The 26,506-nt window shown below is 39.3% G+C and overlaps 4 protein-coding genes across 4 annotated transcripts; all 4 read right to left on the bottom strand.

Moving 5' to 3' along the window:
* Window positions 1-6,092: 6,092 nt before the first annotated feature.
* On the bottom strand, window positions 6,093-8,367 carry LOC121802968 (microtubule-associated protein RP/EB family member 1C-like). Its single transcript, XM_042202666.1, has 6 exons — window positions 8,189-8,367; window positions 7,954-8,109; window positions 7,702-7,808; window positions 6,827-7,070; window positions 6,632-6,745; window positions 6,093-6,545 (listed from the first exon to the last, which is right to left on the bottom strand). The coding sequence occupies exons 1-6, from the start codon at window positions 8,294-8,296 to the stop codon at window positions 6,291-6,293; spliced, it is 984 nt and encodes a 327-aa protein (XP_042058600.1). The 5' UTR covers window positions 8,297-8,367; the 3' UTR covers window positions 6,093-6,290.
* A 1,569-nt stretch (window positions 8,368-9,936) lies between these two features.
* Window positions 9,937-12,957, bottom strand: LOC121804119. Its single transcript, XM_042203659.1, has 4 exons — window positions 12,088-12,957; window positions 11,726-11,955; window positions 10,672-11,377; window positions 9,937-9,942 (listed from the first exon to the last, which is right to left on the bottom strand). The coding sequence occupies exons 1-4, from the start codon at window positions 12,955-12,957 to the stop codon at window positions 9,937-9,939; spliced, it is 1,812 nt and encodes a 603-aa protein (XP_042059593.1).
* On the bottom strand, window positions 12,958-15,623 carry LOC121804120. Its single transcript, XM_042203661.1, has 4 exons — window positions 14,865-15,623; window positions 14,445-14,732; window positions 13,693-14,349; window positions 12,958-12,963 (listed from the first exon to the last, which is right to left on the bottom strand). The coding sequence occupies exons 1-4, from the start codon at window positions 15,621-15,623 to the stop codon at window positions 12,958-12,960; spliced, it is 1,710 nt and encodes a 569-aa protein (XP_042059595.1).
* Window positions 15,624-20,546: 4,923 nt separating this feature from the next.
* Window positions 20,547-24,163, bottom strand: LOC121805411 (probable LRR receptor-like serine/threonine-protein kinase At4g37250). The gene is made up of 2 exons (XM_042205253.1): window positions 22,450-24,163; window positions 20,547-21,392 (listed from the first exon to the last, which is right to left on the bottom strand). Exons 1-2 carry the CDS (start codon window positions 24,059-24,061, stop codon window positions 20,698-20,700), a joined length of 2,307 nt encoding a protein of 768 aa, XP_042061187.1. The 5' UTR covers window positions 24,062-24,163; the 3' UTR covers window positions 20,547-20,697.
* Between the last annotated feature and the right edge of the window lie 2,343 nt (window positions 24,164-26,506).

Genomic DNA, 26,506 nt, shown 5'->3' on the forward strand with positions numbered 1-26,506 from the left:
CTATCACAAAAACCATGTCGATTGTTCTGTGATAACAAAGCTGTGATCAGCATTGCAGAAAATCCAGTCCAACATGATCGAACAAAACACGTTGAAGTAGACAGACACTTCATCAAAGAGAAAATCGAGGCAGAAATTGTTGAGTTTCCATTTGTTCGATCCAAAGATCAGCTTGCAGATATTTTGACAAAAGCAGTTGGAGCAAAAGTTTTCTCAGAAGCTCTTACCAAGTTAAGTATCGGAAATCCCGTTACTTAACTTGAGGGGGAGTGTTAGTTAATGAGTAACAAGAGTTCCAAGATAAGCTCAAGAGTTCCAAGAATACAACATTTATAATATCTAGTTTCAATAGTAGACTAGTTCCAAGAATGTATTTATTGTTGTATCTCAAGAGTCTCCAACACTCCTATAAATTCATAGATGTTAGATATCTTTTTCAATCAATAAAAATACAAAGCTCTTTGTTTCAACAATAGGGAGGAATTCGCCTACAAGTTTATAAATATTCTGCATAACTCTACATTAATAATTCATTCAATCTAGAATTGAGAATTCGTTTTCAAAAAAACATCCACCTGCATTCCACTAATCATCAATCTTCCCACACTTGGAGTTTGGACCAAGGCTAGATTGAAGACGAAGACTTCAAGATTCATCCTTCTCAGTTTTGTCTTTGGATTGTGTTTGTGTTTTGTTTCAATAATGTGGATTTTGTTACTCGTCTATGTGTAACTAGTTTGTTGAATTCTAGGGATTTGAGACTAACTCTTTAGGTTTATTTGATTTAATTCCAGTTTTTAATATCCAAGACTTTATTTATTTCGTTCAATTATATTGGATAATGTTTTTGGTTGTGTGACAGACAACGTACGTATTCTCCATTTAATATTTACACACACTCTTTCTCTCCAATTAACCACATTAACCAACAACTTATAAACTCCCGTGACAACTTTTTAAGCGGAACGGAGGAAGTATTAAACTAATCCAACTATTACCAAGCAAATTTGGTGATCGGTATTTTAGAAAGTTATTTAACATTAATGTTACCGAGTGTACTTTTGCTCGACATATATTTTTACCATTTGCTTCCGAGAAGAATCGTATACATAGTAAATTTAATTATTTAAATAATCTCTAAATATTTTGAGAAACTGTGTGCTCGGAAACATATAAGTATTAAATATATAATAGAGGGATTTATAAAGCAGAATGTCGTCGGAACTCGGAAACAATTTCAAGTTGGTTGGTTGAAAGGAATAACTCAATCTCTAAATATTTAAGCCAAACTCGAATTCATTTTTAAATATATATCATATTAAAAATAAATTTATTTTAATTATTTATTATAAATTAAAATTATAAAATTTTCAAGTTTATGTCTTATAAATATTTTGCAGTAGCTACAATATACACTCATATTTAGTATTGTTCCATAGAAAAACAAAAAAAAAATAGATTTTGGTTGGTTTACACTATTGGAAAAGTTTTTTACGCCAAAAATGAGAATTGTGATATGATTGAAGATGGTCTAAGCAGTTTCATCTACTCGGAAATTTATCAGTCCTTTAGTCGGCAAGTGCTAGGACATTTAATGATAAATGTATTGATAAACTTGAATTTTGCATGAATTTAGGTAGTAGACTTGGCTTATAAATTATGTAATGAGTTTGTGGAGTTGTGATGATGGGAATAGTCTATAAAAGTGAAAGTGGGAAATGACGATCACTGGAGTAGAAATCTTCACATCAAAGCTTCTGTTCAAAGTCAAATATGGATATAATCAAAAATCAAGTTTTATGTCGGGGAACAAACTTTACATGTCTATTTAAATATATTGTAGTATTTGATTATCTGAGTTGTTTTTAAATGTGTCACCAAACATGTCCTAGAGCACTGACATTTATTTAATTTTGGATTACTAATGTGGGACATTATGGTTGCTTATAGCATAAATGCACGATGGATTGGAGTAAATGACCAATATAGATTAAATTAGTGTTTGACCAGATTTTTCTTAATTTGATTCTTGATTACCAGAGTGTAATTAGTCATATATTATTTGCAAGTAAAGAGGTGGATTTTGAAATAAAATAAATTACAAGAAGTAAAAGAATAGCATAAGCAAAAAGAAAATACGAGGATTAGTCGGATTCCGCCATAAGCGGTACACCTGTGGTCAAACCAAAAAAAATATTGTACAATTTTAATTCACTAATACAAAATTCTAGGAATTAGATAAAACGTAGTTTTAACAAATCATTAGGGTCCGTGAAGAACATGTAATATCTACACAAACATTGAAAGAATAATTCTAACTCATATGCAATTTATGATTTCCTACACATGATCTAAATATGTACATCCACTCTCATTTCAATAATTCAGTTATCCTTTTTAAGTTTGGAGCCTAAATGGATTGAACACCGTAGATTTAATTAGCCAGGACGCATTGATATGATATTTTAGGCCCATGCTTTCTGACTTATACCGAACCCTAATGGCTTATTATGATTATCATTTCATTCTTACTTTATTTCATCATACTATGAAGGAATGAAACCCGTAGATTCAATTCGCCTAGACGCATTGATCTGATATTTTAGGTTGTTTTGTGTCATGTTCATAATGGACTTATGATTGTTATTTCATTCTTACTTTATTTCACTCCACACTCATTTCGTTCCATTATATCACAAATGCTCTAGAAACACAATAGAGAATTCATGGTCAAATAAAAAATTAACATGTACAATAGAGTCAAAGATAGAATTTAGAAAGAAATTTAAGAATGGGCCAAAATACAACAACCCCCTGCTTCATTCGGTCGATGACAATAAGGACTACTACCTCAGAGGCTTCCTTTGTAATAAAAGCAGTTATGATACTAATTTATGAATTTCTGACCCCAGATAATTCATTTTCTGGCTTTCCCATTTAGTATCATTGGATTCAATAAAACATGTTGTCAAAATTGGACAGCTGGTTTTTCTCAAATGATGTCAATAATTTAAATTTATACGGTTGTTGACACATATATATGTTACATTTTTCACAGTTACATTCATCAATTGAGAGCTGCAGTATTTATGTTACCCTTTGTATGATCTGCTCTCAACGATTCATACACCTAATCCTAACTAATCCAATAATTCAAAGCACATTTGGAGAATTAATCCAATAATTCAAAGCACATTTGGAGATGAAGCGGACACTTCCAATAGCCCCGCCCCCTTTTTTGTCCACAGCCCCAGTTTATTTGTACGCGTCCACAAAAAAAGTGTCCACAACTATAAGGTGGACACTTCCAATAGCCCCAAAATTTTTAGCCGCTTTTTATTTTATTTTTTTTTCGTTTATTTTAAATCAATTATAATTAAAATCATCGGAATGTAAATAATTAGAAAACGAGGTAATTGGGACCGAATATTCGTTGTATTGAAAACGGTAAAATTATACAACGAACATTTAAAAATAATACAAATAAAAACGCCGCCACCGTCTACTCGCTGGCGGAGTCGGTTTCCTCCTCATCTTCTTCGTCGTCTCCACCGTGCATTTTTTTAGAGTGAAAGTGTAGAGAGTGAATTAATAGAGAGTGTTTGAAAAGGTGTAAAATGGGCGGCCGGCGCGCTGATGACCGGTGCACTATAGGCGCGGCGAGGCGTGACCGACGCGTCCTCGCACCCTTATCGCCGGAGGGCCTAACGCTCCAAAAATGCTGTCCGCCTCGGGGCGGACGCTCCATGCACTATAGATTGGCAGGGCGGCGGCGGATTGGGGGCGGCCGGCGCGCCGCCCCTATAGTGGATGCCCTAATAATTGTATTCTCGTACACACTCAAATGATGGGTCATTCTTAATTAAATTAAACCCTTGAAAATTGTGAGGATTGGATGGTGCACAAATAAACTCCATATTAATATGATACTATTCCCTCCGTTTCCTAAAAATATAAATTCTTTTCTTTTTAGTCTGTTTCCTAAAAATAGAAACTCAGCATTTCACGAAATGAATCTCACAATCCACTAACACTAATTCCATCATTTTCTCTCCATCTCATGTACTTTATCAATTTTTTTTTCTTTCTCTTTCTTACTTTACCAATTTTACATTAAAACTTGTGTAGTTTCCAACTATACATAAGAAACAAAGAGAGTATTAGTTTTGAGTTAATCACTTTACAGATTTATTCTTTGGACACCTTCCAAAAGACCTTGAGTAGGTATTACTACTTACACATTTTTTAATTTTCCTATGTGAGGTTGTTTGAACCTTGACAAAAATGACCACTCTTTAATTAATAATATTAATTTGTGTTAAATAAAATAATGATCTCATGAAATCATTATTTTGAGTGTAGTCTAAAGTGGAAACAAATAAAAAACCAAAAACTACCATAATCTAGAAAATATATTGCTCTGGTTTGGTCAGAAATTCATGAAAATTCTGATTTTGCAGAAAATTCAAGAAAGTGTGGCATGGTATGGTACGTATATAGCATGAAAAAAAAACTGAAATCGATGCTGAAAATTAATTAGTAGCCATAAATGGTATAACAACTGAGATGAACAGCTGTGTCAAAACATAAATTTAGCATTTACTTTTACAGATAAAGATGGTAATGAGAGAATATCTTTGTAGTAAATGAGTTTGTATTGAGGGCAGGCATCTGCTTCACAACAAAATAAAGCTATGTAACTTGTGACAACACTACCTCAATAATAATGCTATTAACTCTACATATTTTACCCATTTTCAATTTTCACATGAACAAATACTATACATAATGTGGCCTTACAAAATCACTGCCATCTGCAATGAAAAATGATGCACAATTATGAATGTTGAAACATAATAAATTCACAAATTTGATCTATTTTCTCTGGAGAGTATCCTTGGCCGACTCAAGGGTAGAGACGACAGAGGCTGCGGCATTTGACAAAATGCCGCCGCTTGTGTTTGAGGCAGGAGCCGGTTGGGGTTGGGGATGCACCTCGTGCACGACCTGCACGCGCCTAACTGGCTCTTGCCTTTGCCCTGCCGATTCACAAATGTCAACTGTCTCTACCTTTTTCATTTGCCTCTGTCCAACACCCCCATCCTCAGATTCCTAAAATTCAATTTTATGATAAATTAAAAATCTCAAGGATCATGTCATTTTATCAATTCAGGAAATATAAAAGAAAAACATACTACCTTCTTGTTTGCTGATGCATTCATATTTGTGTTTACTGGTTGTTGATATTTTGGAGATTCTTCAGAGGAAATTAATATGATTGTTTCACTTTTTTTTATTTTGGAGAATTTGTTTCCGATGTTTTTGGTAAAGAAGTGGCTATGGAAACTGCTTGCTTCCGATATATTCGGGAAAATGCTTGTTCAACATACATTCCTCAATCCTCATTCAGTCAGAATTCTCAGAAATAGATAAACAAAAAAAAGGATTATATACCAAACAAAGTTGTTTTAATAAGTGGAACCTACTTTTTTGTATGGGACTTAGGACCGACCATCTTTGCACGACATGAAAATCCGATACCAATACATACAAAATTATGTTTTTGGCTCTTAATCGGATCGACCATTATTATTATTTTAAATATTTATATTATTTTGAAAAATAGTATTATACTTTAATTTTATTATTTAGACTGAAATCGTGATAAAATTTTAATTGTGGTATATTATGTTCTTATCGTGGAATATCAGACTTTATCGTATAAAATCGGGTTCAGATCGTTACCATATCGTGTCAACTCGAATTGTATCCATCTTTAATGGTAGGGTTAGAAATTTTCAATACGACGAGAAAATCAGACAAAGTTTGGATTTTTATTGGGTCAATCCAATAAAAATCTAATGATTTGAGGTTGAATCAGGATTAGACTTAAGAATATTTTATGCAACTATAGTAATACCACAAGGTTATTCTGCTGTGGACTAGAAACGCCAAATTTATTATTGGGCCGTCAAGTAACTACTATACTATAAATATGGCCCAAATTAAATAATAAAATACCGCTAAGAACCAAGAGAAGGCCCAAATAATACTCAAAACAGAGAGAATGAAGTCGACCATGAATAACATGATTTCCTCTTATTTGCAGAAACACAAGCAAAGTAGCACACATGAATTATACAGCAGGCTGCCAAAATAAGCACAATATCTAAAACATGGTATTTTTCAGTTATATTGATCTAACAAACAACAAGGTTTGCTGCTGGCCAATAATCTATTGAACCAGCAATATTATAGTAGATGCATTATCATAGTCTTATAATAGATGATCAGTATGTAACCAGAGGAGATCCACTGCAGTGGACATCAGACACTTCCGACAACCGTTGCCGTGGAGACAACGTGTTGCTAGCAGCAGCTTCAACATCAACATTGATAATGCTTTTCCTCTTCTGAGAATCACTCTTCTGCTTCCCCTCCTCCTCCACTTCCTCCTGCTGCTCTGATAACATAGCTTGAGCTTCTGCAACAACCGATGCATCATCTTCTGCAGCATACAAGATCCTTTTCATCGCTCCCACCACCTGTCATCGATATATATCACAATCAATCAACATTCTTTTATTCATAAAGACAACAATAAGAGTTGCGTTGATGTGGTGGTGCCTACAGGTAGTTTTTCAATATCAGGTGTCTGGCACAAGATCTCAATGTCTCTCAGTTTGGCAAAGTAGAAGTCTCTCTCCTTCTCCACTCTATCTATTGATAGTTTCAGCTCTGTAATCTGCACTCACACAAAAGTAGATAAGCTTTCATATTCTCATAAGCTTTTACTGATTATTCATTACGGGATATAATTTGTAACCTGTTGCTCGAACATTGTGCGTTCTGCTTCGGAGTAACCAGATTGTCCAACACTTGGAGGAGGTCGAACTGCCTTAATGGATTGATTTGCTGCATTTGCATGAGCAGCATCATTCCTTCTACCGTTATGAGTGGCTTGTTTGGGTACAGAGGCTGAACATTTGGTTGAAGGTTGTGATGCTACAGATTTCTTGATCAGCTCTTTCCCACCCTTGCATGCCTCTCTTCTTTCCAAGGGATTGTAACTAAACATTACCCAAAAATAATTAGATAATCTGAACAGCAGGCTAATCTATAAGCATGAAGGGGCAACATTTTGTATTTTTAAAGCAAGCTACTATAGTAAAAGAGTATAGCAGGTTAATCAACACATCAACACAATAATGCAATTTAAGCTCCAAGGGTGTCCATTAAGTGCTACAATCCCATAATGCCCAAACAACTTTTCCATACAGCTCTTAAAGCTCCTGTTAATAAGTAGCTAAATAGTACAGAAGATGAGCAGCAAGAAAAATCTCACAACAATTGATAAGGTACGCAGAGAAAACTGCAAATAAGTAGTTAAATAGGACTGAAACTACTGTTCAGTAATTAAATAGCTTTAGTTAAATAGTTTCATCCTGATATCGCATTGTGAAACACATGAAGGATAAATTGAATAAACAAATGAATACATGAATATGATTTATACAGTATATAAGAGCCAAACACATTCTAAATTTATATTCAATCTGAGCAATGATTAGCCGCATCAAATTTGAATCTAGATCATATGTACATATGAAACTGTATCGATATATTACACATAACTCAAATAATTAACATTATTAACAAACATAAAGAAAGGTGAACAAAGGTTTAGAGCGCAGAATTCACCTATTCATCTGTCCTCCATTAGCACAATCACAGTAGCGCTTCATCCATTGCATAAATTCCAAATTGTCCAGAGGCCTCCCTTTGATCAATTTGTTCACCTCGATATGCTGCAAACAATACCAATTTAATACTACAACGAATTCACACAAAAGTAAACCTAAGGACGGAATCAAATTAGACGGAAAAAACAGAGCAACTGTTACTTAAATCTTCAATTTCCTTGATCAAAACCTAGATCGGACGAATCGATACCTTAGTGATCTTAAGTTTGTTGAAAACGTCTTGAAGGACCTTGTAGTTCTGGATGGACTCGTACTCACTCTTGGCGTCGAAATTGACTTTGTGCATCGGAACCATCCCCGGATGAACCGCATCCATCAGCTGGCAATGGACGGCGCCGGTGCAAGCCTGAAGACACAGAGAGATAATTGATTGATGAAAGGTGGGGAAATTAGTTAGGAATGGCGATGAACAGATAGATATGTACCTCTTCGACTTTGGAGAGATTGAGACGGAGAGTGGAATTGATCCATGAGAGAATCTCCGATCTTCCGACGAAGTATGCTGAATCCATCATCCCGATATTGGTTGCCATTTTCTGCCTTGAAAGTGTGTTTGGATCTTTGATTTAGTGTGGAGAGGAGAAGAGACGCTCTGGTATAGAGAGAGCCGTTGCGTGACGTTGTTTTGAAATGAAGCGAGAGCGGGACAATTAATCATCAGGGTTTCGGGAGTGCTGGGCTTTTTTTTGTCGCGTTAGGCCCATTTAGGGAGATTGGAATATTTAATAACGGTTGTTTTTTAGAGGAGAATCTGAAACTAGTGATGAACACCACACCACTGTGGAGATCATTCTCAAACTAAAAACAATGGAGAAACTCTAATGGTCGGCGATATAATATTTAATTGAGTGAACGGGCACCCTAATTTTTCGCAGTGTAACAGCAGAGACCCCTAACATTTAAAAATATTATCACAGGTATCTAACAAAATATATAATTACAAATCGTGTGTATTTTGCCATTTTCCGGATGAAAATGCCCAAATGGGCTGAAGGGCAGTTTAGACTATTTACCCACTAAACATGCACCCTATGCTGCACATAGTCTGCATGTGTAAGACCTGTCTTGTCAAACTGAATAGTAATCATATTTCCATTATGCTATTTTCTTTTATTTTTTCCCTCCATCTCTAAATGATTTCATTCGTCGTCAACTCCAGAATAGACACTCTGTTTCTTTCATCTTTCATTTTCGTCGGCTTTCATATTTCCCTCTCTAAACATAATAGGCGATTTTATTTTGTTCGACATCTGAGAATTTAGGGGATTTCATATGTTCGGCATCTGGAATTTAGGGGATTTCATTTGTTCGGCATCTGGAATTTAGGGGATTTCATCTGGATTTCGCTAAATTTAGGGTAAAACTAATTTTCAATTCTTGGTCGAATTTAATGGTTGTAGGGTTACAGTCGGGGCATCTGAAAAATTTTGCAATTCTTGGTTGAAGTTTACAGTTGGGCGAAATTATGATTTTAGTTTTTGTGCTATGTGCTATCTTTCGGCGAAATTGCATTGTTGATTTGAATTTTGTACTGTCGAATTGATTTCAGGTCGTGTTGCAATGTCTTCTTCTTCTTCTTCTCAATCTTTCGGTTCAAGCTTCAATTGGAATTGGCCTCGTCCCAAAATTGTGAATTGTAATCACGATCTTGAGGCTGAGCTTGCGACATATAGGACGATTGCTAACCCGGGTAGACGTTACTATCGCTGCCCAATATGGAAGGTTAAAATCATGTATTTTGTTCGTTTTTCCATTAATTTTGTTGGCAGAAAGATTAATGAGAAAGTATTATGCAGGAAGATGATTGCAAGTTTTTTCGATGGGTTGATGCGAGTCTATCCCCAAGCCACGACAATTACTTTCAGAGAGTAAAACTTGAGCGAGACCAATTCGAATCTGAACTTCGAGCCAAATCGCTACTTGAAGGTGTTCTGCAAGAGAAATTGCGCATGAAAACTGTGGAGTTTGAAGCCTTGAAGTTATAACTGGGCATGAAAACTGAAGAGTGTGACGCATTGGCGCTAACAATTGGTAAAACGGCAACAACTCTCCGACAGTTAAAAATCACAATCTTGTTCTTATGTATTGTAATTTTTCTACTGTTATAACAAAGCTTTGTCGTGTTCACTCCGTTGTTATCTTCTGATGTTGATTGATTACGCTTTGTTTTCATCTATGCCTGCAATCACGAATGAGGTTACTCAACTATGAGTGAAATCACAAACTATGTACATAAATGAATACAAACCGACGAAGTACTATATCAAATGCCTTATGTTGATTGATTACGTTTTGTTTTCATCTATACCTGAAATCACGAATGAAGTTACTCAACTATGACTGAAATCACAAACCGTGTACACAAATGAATACAAACCGACGAAGTACTCTTTCAAATGCCTGATGTTGATTGATTACGTTTTGTTTTCATCTATGCCTGAAATCACGAATGAAGTTACTCAACTATGACTGAAATCACATACTATGTACAAAAATGGATACAAACCGACGAAGTACTCTATCAAATGCCACCAAAATATGTCATGATATCATTTCCACCAAAATACTAGAGTAATTTTTTACAAACTAGTCTGTAACATACATAACAGACCTATCATATTATCACTGCCACCAAAATATAACATCTCGTCGTTAACATACACATCATATCAACACTGCCACAAAATATTGTTCACCCATCCCAAACAAACAGAAAGTTTTAAGATTAAGTAAGGCCCGTCGATCATGATCACTGCAGCGGCCGCATCTCTGAGGCTGAGTCCTGGTCCGAGCGCTTGGTCCCGGGTCCGAAACATTAGACTGCAACATTTAATAGTATAGTACGTATATATGAGAAAGCATTGCGTACAAGTAGAGAATATAGTTGCAGATGCTTATTGCATAGTACCTCTTGGCGTCGGCGATTGTTTGACGATTCAGGCAAAGTACTCTCACCATGTTCATGCGACCCGTTGTAGTGCGAAGTCTCCCCAACCTGAGAACGAGCATCTGTCCGAGGATCATTGCTGCATGTCCTCCTATTATGACCTTCTTGACCGCACCGACGACATTTCATCACGAAGGTGCGACGCAATGACTCACCTCCGTCCGCATGAAGACGAATATGGGGCTTCTCACGTCTCAGTTTCTTTGGCCTACCACGCTGTCGCTTTGACCTCGGGGGCGCCAGTTCCACCGCACCATCAGAAGTAGTGTTGGGCCAATTGTCCACCCCATTGATTGAGTAAAGGACATTCTCGTACAACATGATCATTGTTGACTTCAAATAATAGCGGGAAACGAATAGCGTCACGTCGTCGCCATTCTTGTTGATTGTTGCGATAGCATGAGTGCACAGGATTCCGGTTAGCTGCCACAATCTGCAGGAGCATGTAAAATCGCGCATGTTGACAACATATTGGCCAGATGGCCCAGTTACTTGGTACGAAGACTGTCCGTTCCATGTAGCCCTCCACGATGAAGCGCGCGCGTACCACTTATCAACAAGCTCCTTGATAACAAGAGGGACTGCGTGATCGTAGCTTCTGATCCACTGCGTGATCAACAAGCTCCTTGATAACAAGAGGGACTGCGTGATCGTAGCTTCTGATCCACTGCGTGATCAACAAGCTCCTTGATAACAAGAGGGACTGCGTGATCGTAGCTTCTGATCCACTGCGTGATCAACAAGCTCCTTGATAACAAGAGGGACTGCGTGATCGTAGCTTCTGATCCACTGCGTGATCAACAAGCTCCTTGATAACAAGAGGGACTGCGTGATCGTAGCTTCTGATCCACTGGCCTCTGATCTGAATTCTTTCCATTTAACTTGTTCAAATGTCCTCCAACATGCTGATAATTGCTTTCTCTCGAGCCAATGCAATCTTCGAATTGAATGTCTCACAGATGTTGTTGAGGAGCACATCACAACAAGTGTGTGTAGAGAAAATTCCTTGACCCACTTTTCTTTGGGAGCAACTTCAGAAAGCCACTGATGTGCTTGGGGATACTCGGTCTGCAAAGCATCCATCTTGTCCACATAATGTTCGGGGGTGGTACTCGAGGCAATCTCCCACAACCGGTCTTTGAAATTTTCTCCGATAAATCTCTTCTTGAAATTGTTATATATGTGCTGCACACAGAAGCGATGCTCGCTCTGTGGGAATTCCTCAACAATCAACTTTGCAAGGCCCTGATGCAACACAACAAAACAAAAATTACCACAAAATCACAGTTGCATTACATAATGTATGGATCAAATCACAGATAACATTAAATCACACACCAAGTACATTGTGTAATATTGAAATCACAGCGGCCATACCTTTTGTTGGTCAGACATAAACACATATCGTGGGCCATTTGCATGCAATTTAAGGTCATCAGCCAAGTACTCCACGAACCACTTCCACTGGACATAACTCTCGGTCTCAGTCACAGTCCAAGCAATCGGCCACCAGCAATTGTTGGGATCAATTCCCATTGCTGTCATGAGCTGTCCTTTGTACATTCCTCGCAAGAAACAAGCGTCGAAGAAGATAATTGGCCGACATAACTGCATCCATCTCTTTTTCAATGGTCTTAGAAAGCAGTAGAACCTCAGGAATCTCGGACCCACGGCGCCAGAATCCCTTGTATTCTCATAATGTATATGTATGCTGGAATCAGGGTGCATCCGCTCCAATTCGGCTTTGTAGTAGAATAAGTTTCTGTATTGGTTTGCCGTAGACCCGAATATGCCGTCCAGTGCGTGCTCTCTGGCCCGATATGCCTTCATCCTACCTATCTTCAGGCCAAAATCTTCATCGACACACTGTCGTATAGCTGCAAGTGGACTGTGAGGGTTGGCTTTGATCTTCTCCATATAACGCTCACCTAGCCACTTTGTCGCCAGCCACTTCGAATCCAACACCTGAGAGCATGTGCGCGCGTGATCGCGTTGCTTATTCATCACCACGTAATCCTGACCATTGTGTACTGTGGAGTTTGAAGCCTTGAAGTTATAACTGGGCATGAAAACTGAAGAGTGTGACGCATTGGCGCTAACAATTGGTAAAACGGCAACAACTCTCCGACAGTTAAAAATCACAATCTTGTTCTTATGTATTGTAATTTTTCTACTGTTATAACAAAGCTTTGTCGTGTTCACTCCGTCGTTATCTTCTGATGTTGATTGATTACGCTTTGTTTTCATCTATGCCTGCAATCACGAATGAGGTTACTCAACTATGAGTGAAATCACAAACTATGTACATAAATGAATACAAACCGACGAAGTACTATATCAAATGCCTTATGTTGATTGATTACGTTTTGTTTTCATCTATACCTGAAATCACGAATGAAGTTACTCAACTATGACTGAAATCACAAACCGTGTACACAAATGAATACAAACCGACGAAGTACTCTTTCAAATGCCTGATGTTGATTGATTACGTTTTGTTTTCATCTATGCCTGAAATCACGAATGAAGTTACTCAACTATGACTGAAATCACATACTATGTACAAAAATGGATACAAACCGACGAAGTACTCTATCAAATGCCACCAAAATATGTCATGATATCATTTCCACCAAAATACTAGAGTAATTTTTTACAAACTAGTCTGTAACATACATAACAGACCTATCATATTATCACTGCCACCAAAATATAACATCTCGTCGTTAACATACACATCATATCAACACTGCCACAAAATATTGTTCACCCATCCCAAACAAACACAAAGTTTTAAGATTAAGTAAGGCCCGTCGATCATGATCACTGCAGCGGCCGCATCTCTGAGGCTGAGTCCTGGTCCGAGCGCTTGGTCCCGGGTCCGAAACATTAGACTGCAACATTTAATAGTATAGTACGTATATATGAGAAAGCATTGCGTACAAGTAGAGAATATAGTTGCAGATGCTTATTGCATAGTACCTCTTGGCGTCGGCGATTGTTTGACGATTCAGGCAAAGTACTCTCACCATGTTCATGCGACCCGTTGTAGTGCGAAGTCTCCCCAACCTGAGAACGAGCATCTGTCCGAGGATCATTGCTGCATGTCCTCCTATTATGACCTTCTTGACCGCACCGACGACATTTCATCACGAAGGTGCGACGCAATGACTCACCTCCGTCCGCATGAAGACGAATATGGGGCTTCTCACGTCTCAGTTTCTTTGGCCTACCACGCTGTCGCTTTGACCTCGGGGGCGCCAGTTCCACCGCACCATCAGAAGTAGTGTTGGGCCAATTGTCCACCCCATTGATTGAGTAAAGGACATTCTCGTACAACATGATCATTGTTGACTTCAAATAATAGCGGGAAACGAATAGCGTCACGTCGTCGCCATTCTTGTTGATTGTTGCGATAGCATGAGTGCACAGGATTCCGGTTAGCTGCCACAATCTGCAGGAGCATGTAAAATCGCGCACGTTGACAACATATTGGCCAGATGGCCCAGTTACTTGGTACGAAGACTGTCCGTTCCATGTAGCCCTCCACGATGAAGCGCGCGCGTACCACTTATCAACAAGCTCCTTGATAACAAGAGGGACTGCGTGATCGTAGCTTCTGATCCACTGGCCTCTGATCTGAATTCTTTCCATTTAACTTGTTCAAATGTCCTCCAACATGCTGATAATTGCTTTCTCTCGAGCCAATGCAATCTTCGAATTGAATGTCTCACAGATGTTGTTGAGGAGCACATCACAACAAGTGTGTGTAGAGAAAATTCCTTGACCCACTTTTCTTTGGGAGCAACTTCAGAAAGCCACTGATGTGCTTGGGGATACTCGGTCTGCAAAGCATCCATCTTGTCCACATAATGTTCGGGGGTGGTACTCGAGGCAATCTCCCACAACCGGTCTTTGAAATTTTCTCCGATAAATCTCTTCTTGAAATTGTTATATATGTGCTGCACACAGAAGCGATGCTCGCTCTGTGGGAATTCCTCAACAATCAACTTTGCAAGGCCCTGATGCAACACAACAAAACAAAAATTACCACAAAATCACAGTTGCATTACATAATGTATGGATCAAATCACAGATAACATTAAATCACACACCAAGTACATTGTGTAATATTGAAATCACAGCGGCCATACCTTTTGTTGGTCAGACATAAACACATATCGTGGGCCATTTGCATGCAATTTAAGGTCATCAGCCAAGTACTCCACGAACCACTTCCACTGGACATAACTCTCGGTCTCAGTCACAGTCCAAGCAATCGGCCACCAGCAATTGTTGGGATCAATTCCCATTGCTGTCATGAGCTGTCCTTTGTACATTCCTCGCAAGAAACAAGCGTCGAAGAAGATAATTGGCCGACATAACTGCATCCATCTCTTTTTCAATGGTCTTAGACAGCAGTAGAACCTCAGGAATCTCGGACCCACGGCGCCAGAATCCCTTGTATTCTCATAATGTATATGTATGCTGGAATCAGGGTGCATCCGCTCCAATTCGGCTTTGTAGTAGAATAAGTTTCTGTATTGGTTTGCCGTAGACCCGAATATGCCGTCCAGTGCGTGCTCTCTGGCCCGATATGCCTTCATCCTACCTATCTTCAGGCCAAAATCTTCATCGACACACTGTCGTATAGCTGCAAGTGGACTGTGAGGGTTGGCTTTGATCTTCTCCATATAACGCTCACCTAGCCACTTTGTCGCCAGCCACTTCGAATCCAACACCTGAGAGCATGTGCGCGCGTGATCGCGTTGCTTATTCATCACCACGTAATCCTGACCATTGTGTACTTCGTGCTTCCTCAAGTACACATACCACTCACAGCCTTGCCTTTTACAAATCGCACGAAGTTTGTCACCGTCATTTCTTTTCACGTGCACCCGCCTTCTGGTCATTATTGTGTACTACCTCAACACGTCATAGAAGAAATCTCTATGCTTAAAAACATCACCAGGCTTCCACAACGGAATCTCATTACTCATGAGCTTGAACGGGGTAAACTTTATGCCTCTCTTCTTCAAACCCTCTAAATCCTCAAGGTCATCAATATCTTGTAGCTCGTCCACCAATTCTTCCTCGAAAAGTGGGTTATCTGTCATGTTCCTATTGTCCACATAAGGCGAATACTTCCTCCTCCGTTTATCCCCTGACCCCCCTGACCCTTGCTGGACTTCGCCTTCACCCGGCTGCTCTACATTCTCTGGCTCCTGTCGCGCATGTTGTTGTTGGAAAATGGATTCGTAATATGAGGTGAAAAGCTGCTCATCTCGGCACATGTGTGCCAACAAGATAAAATGGTTCATCTCATCATCTTCATCATCGGTCGGCGGTCCCTCGTTATGGAGATGGCAGCCATCCGGAACGTACTCAAACGATGGAATGTATACCTCCTCTTGAGGTTCTACTTCTGGCCCATCATGTGCTTCCGGTCCACCCTGCACTTCAGGTCCAGCTTGCACTTCCGGTCCACCCTGCACTTCAGGCCCATCATGCACTACATGTCCAGCATGTTCCACATCACGTTCAAGTCCGGACATTAGCAATTCATCCGAAATCTCCTCGATAATGGGAACTTCTGACTGCAGTTGACATTGAGGTTCGTCTGAAAAATCCAGGGTCAGGTTGTACACATTGTCGTCAACATGTTGAACATCTTGACTATGAATAGATTGACCCATCTTATTTAACATAAAATCACAAATTAACACCATACATAAAAACATAAATCACAACTCTAGTTCAAAGGTGTGCACTAACCTCTGCCACGATATCAGGGTCTACAATTGCTTCATCTTCATGCTGCCCAATCTGACCAAAAGATGAATCATATATGAATACCAAACATAAATAACAAATCGCAAACATAGTCCACAGTGGTGTACTAACCTCTGCAGGGTCTACAGCTGCTTCAACCTCAACCTCAACCTCAGGTTGTATTACGTGTTCACCATGTCTTACTTGTTCAACTCCATCTTCTGCCTCAACCTCGGGTTGTATATCTGTAACAGAGGGGTGAATTGGAGTAGGCAATGATTGCCCAGTAGGAGGTCTTGACTTGGGGTGAATTGGGGTTGGGACATCATGCACCACAACAACTTCGCATGCATGGAACTCTCCTTGTCCAATAACTCCATTGACTGCATCATTCTCTTCAACCTCCACCACAACAGCTTCGGCTTGTTCTGCACTACATGATGCAAATGCATCCATCAAATTCTTACGTGCTGCCTCCTCTTCCCTCTTCCATTCGCGACGTTTGTCTTCTACACTGTTGGTCAAATACTCTTCAAACTCGACATCCCTAGGGTACCACTCAAGCATCAATAACGGCGCCGATGGTTTCATCTGCTCCTCGTGCTGATGTTTCTTCATTTTCGGTTTACGCTTCGGCACAATTGATTCCGGTTCGTCAAGCTCTTCAATGACCACCGTGGGTTTTTTACAAGCGTTCACAAATTTTAGAAACCCATCCGCTTCTTCCTTTCGCTTCTTGAGCAAGGCGGCCGCCTCTGTCATCTCCACGAGATAAATGTGAACTAGCTTTGTGCTAGTAGCCGCGACTTCGAGAAAAGGGGCCAGATGTGGATCGTCAGTAATGGGCAGCAACGGACCTCCTATGTTCACGCCCATACAGCCATCACTGTACCTTGGATGAACGTAATAGAACTCATGGTTTTTCTATCGTACCTCAACCGCAACACCATACTGGAAAGATTTAAGAGCTCGAATTGGCGAATATTGCAAAAGTCAAAGAATGTCAATTGCCCCCAACATACTTCTTCTGTCCATTGATTTCGAAGATTTACCCACCGTGATGAAAAGCGACGGAAAACATCCCGACACGGTCCCCTGTAAGGGTTTGTATAGAGTTAGAAAAATTCCAAATTTAAACCAAGAAATTTCACATATAAAGTCCTAAATCACAGTCAAAATAATTTCCCAAACGCGACGACATCAAAACAATTTCACAAAACAACCAATTTTCGGAGCCCTAAATCACAGTCAAAATCGGTTGCTTGGAATTTTAAATTTGAACTTACTATTCTTCTTCCGGGACAAAGAAATCCAGCAGAGGGTAGCGAATGCTCCATGTTTCTGGGTCTACGTCGATTACCGTATCTAGGTGATGCCGGAGGTGATGGTGACGAAGCCGATGGCGTTGGCGGCTTCTTTTTGCGCCTTGAAGAACTACGGGCAGAGGACGCTCCAGCGGAACTTCGTCTCCGTTTTGGACGAATTGATGAAAATGGAGTGAAAGGCAGCGGCGTTTTCCGAGAATGAGTAGAAAAATGTGGTGAGATAGGGTCATGCCAGACGAAAATGATGAAGTGAAAGTAGATTGGAGGGAAATAGGAAAGAGAAACAACCGCCTAAGTGTTTTGTAATTCACAAAGTTTTAGAAATTTCAATGCAGGTCTGAATCGGCGCGTCTACAGTGGGAAGATAAGAGACGACAAAAGACATGCTTTTCTGTCACATCAATTGCTTTTCGGAGTCCCGTCAACAGTAGATGCAGCAGCCAATGCAGTGGCGGCCATACAAAAGGGAGATTTTTCCCTTCCAAGCCCTGAGGTTGTTATGGTCCGGAAAAACACGATTTGTGATTATATATTTTGTTAGATACCTGTGATGATATTTTAAATGTTAGGGGTCTTTGCTGTTACAAGGCGAAAAGTTATGGCCCTTTTGTGCAGTTCACTCTATTTAATTTTATCGTTTTCATACTTACGCAATTAAAATTTACATAAGTGAATATCACTTTCCATTAAATTACTACCCCTTCCATCCCATAGAAATACCCATTTAGGAATGACATGATTTTTAATGGATAATTAGTAAAATAAAAAAGAATGAAAAAAATTAGTTGAAATTGTCCGGTGGATGGTGTGTCCATAAATAAGAAAAAATAAATATGACATATTTCTATGGAACGGAGGGAGTATATACTCTCCAGTTTTATTATTACTAACAAATTTAAATGGAGAATAAAGCAGGAAAAATAATAGAGTAAATAAAAGAAATAATATCATCCATAACCATTTATACTAAATTCAAATATATATTTTAGTATATATCACATTAAAAAGTAGTTTTACTCAACTCATTTACAACAAATTCTAGTTTTACAAAAATTTTCGTAGTAGCACCATATTCGAGGCTATTCGGTAAAAAAACCCAAAAAATATAGATTCTATACACCAAATTCTATTGGTGTATAGCTGGAGAGTTTTTAATAACACCAAAACGCATTTTAAATATATAGTTGGAGATGGTCTATAAAGTATGCATGTATGTACTTGTTTTCTTATCACTTGACTTAGACAGTTCTATTTTTATATGGAACAAAGAAAGGATATAAGTTTCTGATATGTTACCTTGATATCAGATTATAAATATGAGTAAATATAAAAATTAGTCCTGAAAATATGGTGAATTTATGATTTTGGTCATAGACATTATGTTTTCAATTTTTATATCTCAAACATTTCAACTCGGATCATAATTGGTCCAAAACTGACGGTTCAGTTAAATTGTAACGGATAACTCCTTTAAACGTAATTTTGACCCAATTAAGTATTTTAATTATATATTTTTATTATTCTGAAAAGAAAAAAATAATATATTAAAACAAAATAAAATAATTCATTATGTATTTCAACAGAATTGATGCTCGTGAACGCCTCAGATAAAAAAAATTCTCTCTTTTCCCAATTTGAAATTCCTCCTCCATCACAAAACCGAATCTCTCCATCACAACACCGAACACCGATTCTCTCTATCACAACACCGATTCAAAGTTGCCCAATTCATTTTCCCATGATTGAATGTTTCCAATTCTTATTTTAGACACAATTCAAACTTAAATTATATCTCCGTCGTCGTTTTCCGTCCTTTCACATATCCTTCAATTGTCTCCATTGTCAATTTCTCCCCACTTCCATTTTTCTCCTTCCGTCGTGACCGCCCCTCTTTCTTTTAATTGAGATGATTGAGAATTCATTGGAGTGACTGAATTTGAATTCAATATTTCACAAATTAGAAATCGTGAGGATGGGGAACGATAATTTGTTGTATAAAAAGAGTACAGGTGTTGTCGATTTGTTTAGAAATAAGTGAGGAAAAAATTAGAAATTAGAGAGACGGCAATAAACAATGGAATGATGTAGATTTTCAATTCGGTGAAAAAGCGACGGAGAATTGTGCAGTTTTAGATTTTGACATCGATAAGAATTCACAGAAAATTAAAATTGGGCAACACCGAAGAGATCGATGTCATGATGGAGGAAGACTTTCAGATTGAAGACGGCCATGTGGATGTCGCCGTCGAGGGTGGCGAAGACGAGGCGGGCGTGGAAGAGGATGATCCCGGAGACGGCGCTGGAGAAGCGGCCGAGGCTGTCGCGGTGCTGAGGGTAGAAGGTGGAGGCGGCTGGGGATGTGGAAGAGGCGGACGGCACCGTCGGAGAGGGCGAGGCGGCGGCAGCTGAGGCCGTCGTCGTTGTTGTCCGTGGGGATGAACTGGAGGGTTGCGCGCTCGTACCTGCACTGCACATTTATGAATTAAAATTTATTATTTTATTTTGTTTTAATATACTATCATTTTTTATTTTCAGAATAATAAAAAAATATAATTAAAATACTTAATTGGGTCAAAATCGCTTTTAAAGACGTTGAATTTGACTGAACCGTCAGTTTTGGACCAATTGTGATCCGAGTTAAAATGTCGGCGATGCAAAAATTTAAAATATAATGTATAGGACCAAAATAACCGATTCCATCCCTGGTGAGGTGCGTGCTCATTGTTTTTGGCATATGTATTAGATAAATTGCATTTGATTAATACAAAATATTCAATCGAAGCCAAAACTTGAAAACAAATTAACCTATGATAATATTATCAAAGATTGTTTAGTAAAAAAACTACAACATGTCAGCCATTCACTCATATCACACTGTGCCTACAATCAATCAATAACAAGCCGAAGAAAACGAAGCCGCCGGAAACCTATCTAGTGCTTGAAGCGCCTCCTTCATCGACGGTCTCTTCTGCGGCACCGCCGATATGCAACTGTACCCTAATTTAAGCAACGCCAGCAACTCCTCCTCCTTCCCTTCCATGTCAGCACGGATTGCCGCGTCGGCCATCCTCGCCACTTTCCCCCTGTCTTCGTCCGACGACACGGTCCCTGCTAATGCCAGTGCGGGGCCCGCATCCTCGGACACTATAACTTTGCCCGTAAGGAGCTCCAGTAGCACCACTCCGAATGAGTACACGTCCCACTTCGAAGTGGGCTTCAGGCTCCTAAGGGACTCGGGCGCGTGGTATGGTGACACGCCCATTATGCTAGGGCTCGGGCTTGGGGTGGCCCCGCTCGCGTAGTCCGGGAAGCTGTCCCGCGAGGCTGTGGACCGCTTGCTCCCAAAGTTCCGGGCCGAGCTGCCGGCCCAAGCCTTGGAGCTGCTGTTGTCACATGTGACGAGGCGCTGGAGTCCAAAATCTCCGATTTTGGGCTCCATATCCCAGCCCAGTAAGATGTTAGTGGGCTTGAGATTTCCGTGCACATGTTTCTTCTCGTGGATGTAGCACAGGCCCCGAGCCACGCCTTTGGCTATCTTGAGCCGCATTTCCAACGGTAAAGGGCATGGCGAGGAACCAGCTTTCCCTGAGAAAATCACACGCCCCAGGCACAAGTTAGCATGTAACAACGTAGAAAGATAAATCAAGTGTTTTAATTATATAAACAATTAAATTTTTAGTCCGCACTAATATCGTCCACGGTCTCTATTTTTCAAAACTATCATCATATAACATTGATATAATAATGCTTGAAAGACTGCATATTTGGATCAAAATGGAGTATACTATATCATCCACATTCTCGATTCTTCAAAAATATCATCAGATAACCTTCAACATTGATATAATAAAGCTTGAAAGACTTTTGCATTTTTTGGACCAAAATATACTAATATCATCTACGGTCTCTATTCTTCAAAAAATATCATCACATAACCCTAAATATTGATATAATAATGCTTGAAAGACTTTTGCATTTTTTTATCAAAATATACTTCATGCTATAATCGCTATTTATGTCTTTTCTATGAGAAAGAGGCGATACATTAGTTCATTCATTCTCCTTCAAGTAAGTGTCATGAAGAGTAATTATTCGCCACATCCTTTGGCGACTTCTCTTGGGAGAATACAACGGAAATGAATAAACCGCCAAAATGACAATTCTCTCTCGTAATAAAGACAAATAAATAGCACTCATAGATTGGAGGTATTTTGGGCAATTTTTTTTTAAAAAAAGTGCATAAATCCTATTAGGGATATTATGTTGTCGTCAAGGGACGTGTAATGATATTTTTAAAGAATAAGGAGAACAAATGCTATTAATGCAATGTCAAAGGACTAAAAATATAATTCAACGATGATAAAAGTCGCACACTAGAAGACGAAGCTGACAACCAACTAAAATGGAGGTGGCGCGCAGAAGAGAAGCATTTAATATACTCACTCCTACAACAAGGTTCAGTTACAACTACTCCTCCACCGCTTCAATTGCAGGTCGCACACGCCTCAGGATAAAACTCGTACACAATAATTCTACAACTTGACTAAACATTCATTCACATGACATATCCTACATTTTCAGTTATTCATTTACCAATGTACTAATTAAATTTAATAAAATTAAATAAAGAATGCGAACTTACTGTAACGGGCGTTAGCGAGACTAGCGTTGGCAAGGAATTCATAGATGATGAGCTTCTCCTCCGCGCCCCAATAGAAGCCTCGGATCCGAACCAGGTTCGGATGCACCAGCTTCGCGATGACCCGAACCTGGTTGTGGAAATCCCTAAATCTCTCCACGCCGCTCTCCCCAATCCGCCGCACCGCCAGCGTTGTCCCGTCTTCCAAAACAGCCTTGTACATAATACTCGAACCCGACGCCCCTAGAATGTACGCCGACGCCTTCAGCAGCGTCTCCAGCTCCAGCTCCTTCTCCCCGTCCACCGTCACCAGCGCTCCTCCGCTTTTCTGCGGCTGCTGCTCCGATTCTCCGTCGGAGCTCGTCGAATCGGAGGAGGCTTCTTCGGCGTCGTCCACCGCCGCATTGCGCTGCTTTTTGAGGCACGTCCACCCACGGAGCCAGTTGAACTCCTCGGATGCCGATGACGACGATGCCGAAGCCCAGTCAAACTCACCCCCAATTTCCGCCTCCTTTTTCGCGCTTCCTCTTTTCTTCACACTGTACACGTAACCAAATATAGCTAGTAAAACAGCGATTCCCGCCACATCGCCGGCGACGATCCCTAAAATTGTTCCGGTAGGGAGCCCGCTCGCCTTCCCCTGCTGCGGTGGACCGCCGCCGGCGGGGCTGGAGGTGATGGTATTCGGAATCGCAGCGATCGCCGGTGGAGATTCCGGCACCGACGAATTAGGCACGATTGCTGCGGAAGAAGGAATCGGGCAGAGGCTCTTCAACGGCTTGCCGCACAAGTTAGCGTTTCCGGAGTAGGAATCGCTCCGTTGGTTGGAGAAGAGGTCGGATTCTGGAATCGCACCAGTGAGGTCGTTGGATGAGAGATCGATTGTTGCATTCGCCGCTATTCCGGCGGCGAACTCCGGCGGAATTTCGCCGGAGAGTCTGTTGTAGGAGATGTTGAGATACTCCACCTTTCCCCCTCCGAAATTTACCGGTAGTGTGCCGTTGAACAAATTTGATGATAGATCTAAGAATTCAACAGAGTTGAATCCACCAGGAATCTCACCGGAGAAGTAATTGCTCCTCAAGGAAATAGCTGTTAAGTTCTGCAAACCTGACAGATTCTCCGGGAGCCTTCCGGCAAGGGCATTGTCAGAGAGGTTGAGAACGCGGAGACTTTTCAGGTTTCCGAGGAGCGGCGGGAGCTCACCGGAGATCAAATTGTTCGAAAAATCGAGGGTTTGAAGCTGGGAGGCGAAGAAGAGAGAGTCCGGAATAGAGCCGTTGATGGAGTTGTTGGAGAGGTTTAGAAGACGGAGGTGGGGGATGGTTCCGAGCGTGGCGGGGATTGATCCGAGGAGGGCGGAATTGGGGAGGGAGAGGGCGGTGACGGCGGAGCCAGGGGCGGCGCAGGTGACGCCGTACCAGGCGCAGGGAGTGGCGTCGGTGTAGTTCCAGGTGTGTAGGACTTGGAGAGGGTCGCTGAGGATGCTGTATTTGAAGGAGAGGAGGATTACGCCGTCGGTGTTGAGGCCGAAGGAGTCGGACTGTATGAGAATGATGGCGGCTAGAATCCTCCAGCGCCAGTAACGGAGGAGGTCAGGGTCGACGGAGATCATGCTGTCGTAAGGTGTTGCCGCATCTCTAGTTTTTCTAGAGAGAGAGAGACAGTGAGGTGGCAAAGTAACTGAGATTTATTGCATACAACAATGAGAAGGGACCATATGACTTTATGAGAGACGAGGTTGTATATTTTTAAATTACGCATTTTTTTATACAGCTTTAAGATATTGGTAGAGAGAATAAATTTTGTCAAAAGAGGAAACTACTCTGTTCAAAATTGTTGATCTCATTTTTCAAATTTTTTTTTTACTAATTTTTGTATAAAAAATTGATAATTTGATAAACTGAAATTCTTCTTTTTACTAATTTTTGTATAAAAAATAAATGGAACTTCATCCCAGATTTTATTTGCATAAAGTCGGCCATGGAAAGATAATTCATTGTGTACTCTGATCTGGATGATTATTAGTCTTACCAAAATTAAGTTAATCCATCTACCAAATTAAACATCTCTAATTAAAAGAATTTACCCATTTTATCTATAGTAGATATATAGATATTGTTCACTTAATTATCACAGTCAAACATTATCTCTTATTTATAAATACTGCTAGTGTGAATCCGCCGCAATTAATAAAAAAAAATGATACTGTTAATAGACCTATAATGCACTAAGCCAAATTAGTTTATTTCAAACTACACCTAAAATTGGATCATTGTCAATTTAATGAAATTTACCCTATGGAAAAATGGGAGAAGCACAGGTTAGAAGAAAACAAAGTTTCTAACTAAAATGCAGTGTTGTAGTTGATGATGGCATAAATTAATGGTGTGGGGATACATAAAGGACTGAAAATGGATAATTAATAATTAATTAATATGATATGACACTAATTGGGAAAAAGGTTGATGAGTTATTTTAGTTGGAATAAACAGTGATGAATGTGGGAGGGAATAGCATCTTTGCTACATGACATTAAGATGTAGTCAAGAATTCTTCAGTAACAATAATAATTCTATTAATCCTATTGACTTTACCAAAAGGGATCCAACTTGCAAATTATTGATTTCGTTTCTGTCTTATCTCTCCTTTAATAACATGGGATGTCATATTGCAAGAATTTGTTACATACTCTTATTATTATTATTATTAATATTAATCTCTGGACGACAAAATAGATCTAACTGAATCTTGTACTATACAATAATACCTAATAACATTACTCAATCTAAATGGAGTATAAGTGAGTTTTAAATTAATGCAAGGTAACTTGCATATAAACTAAAAGTTCTTTCTCCAAATTGATGAATTCTTAATACAGTATCTCCCTTTGTAATAGTATATGATTTTAGATAGTTAATTAGCTTAGATTGCATGAGTAATTCAAATATTAATCTTATGAAATCTTGACAGTTGAACTCATCAAAAATTCTATCAAGTATACGCATACGCATACGCATACGCATACGGCATACCACACTTTTGTGTTTCTCTAAGAATATGTTCAGTACATAGAATTGGAATTGAATTTAATTCATTTTTAAATCCTTTCAAATCCACCTATTTTTGTGATATCGAATAGTGGAATTGGAAGCTACAATTCCATTAGCAAACTCGAATTCCTTGGTACTGAACGCACTATTTGGTATCTGCCACTTTCATGTACATCTTCGTCTGATCATTTTTCCACAAATTAAATTCCCTCCGCCGAGAGGAGCCAAAGCATTTTCATTTTTGGTTCTGATTTTGCATTTTGTTTTTATGTTTGAGAATGGAATCATTTGTATTTGGGTTTTTCGAATTGGCCTTAGACACGATTGACAGATGTCTTCTCAAGTTCCTTCGACTCATAGTTGAAGTTAATGGGTTTTCTTTCGCTTTTGAATTCAAAGAATGTGATCGTCTAGATATTTTTTCTCGTGATGCGTTATCTATGTCATAACTACCCATAATTGGTTTATAGCATCTACAACATGAGCTATTTATGGCCCGTCCCGTAGGGAAGGGATGGCGGAGGGGCATGGTGCCAAGGATGAGCATCTCGCGTGAAAGGGAAAATCTATGAGCGGTCTCGCCCCTTTCTTTTATTTTTTTCATATTTTTATTTATCAATATACTCCGTCCGTCCTATAAATAGGAACTTTTGAAATGGCAATGAGTTTAATGCAAATTTAATATAGTAAGAGAGAGATAGAAATAAAGGTGTGTTAGTGGAAAATGGGTCACACCTCGTTAGAGAAAAATAATATTCTTATAATAGAATATTTATAATTTTAGGAGATGGACAAAAAAGGAAAGAGTCATATTTTTAGAAGACATGAAAGAAGTATATAAATATGGGTACAATAAAATTAAAACAGCCTTATTATACATAACAACAACCATAAATATTGTATGCACATATAATAAACATTTTAAATATTGTTGGAAGAAATCAAGCTAAAATCAAGGAAGATACACGAAGATTATGTAATCAATTAGAAGTATTCATTCCAGATTT

This window comes from Salvia splendens, chromosome 5, assembly GCF_004379255.2.
Source record: "Salvia splendens isolate huo1 chromosome 5, SspV2, whole genome shotgun sequence".
Taxonomy (NCBI): domain Eukaryota; kingdom Viridiplantae; phylum Streptophyta; class Magnoliopsida; order Lamiales; family Lamiaceae; genus Salvia; species Salvia splendens.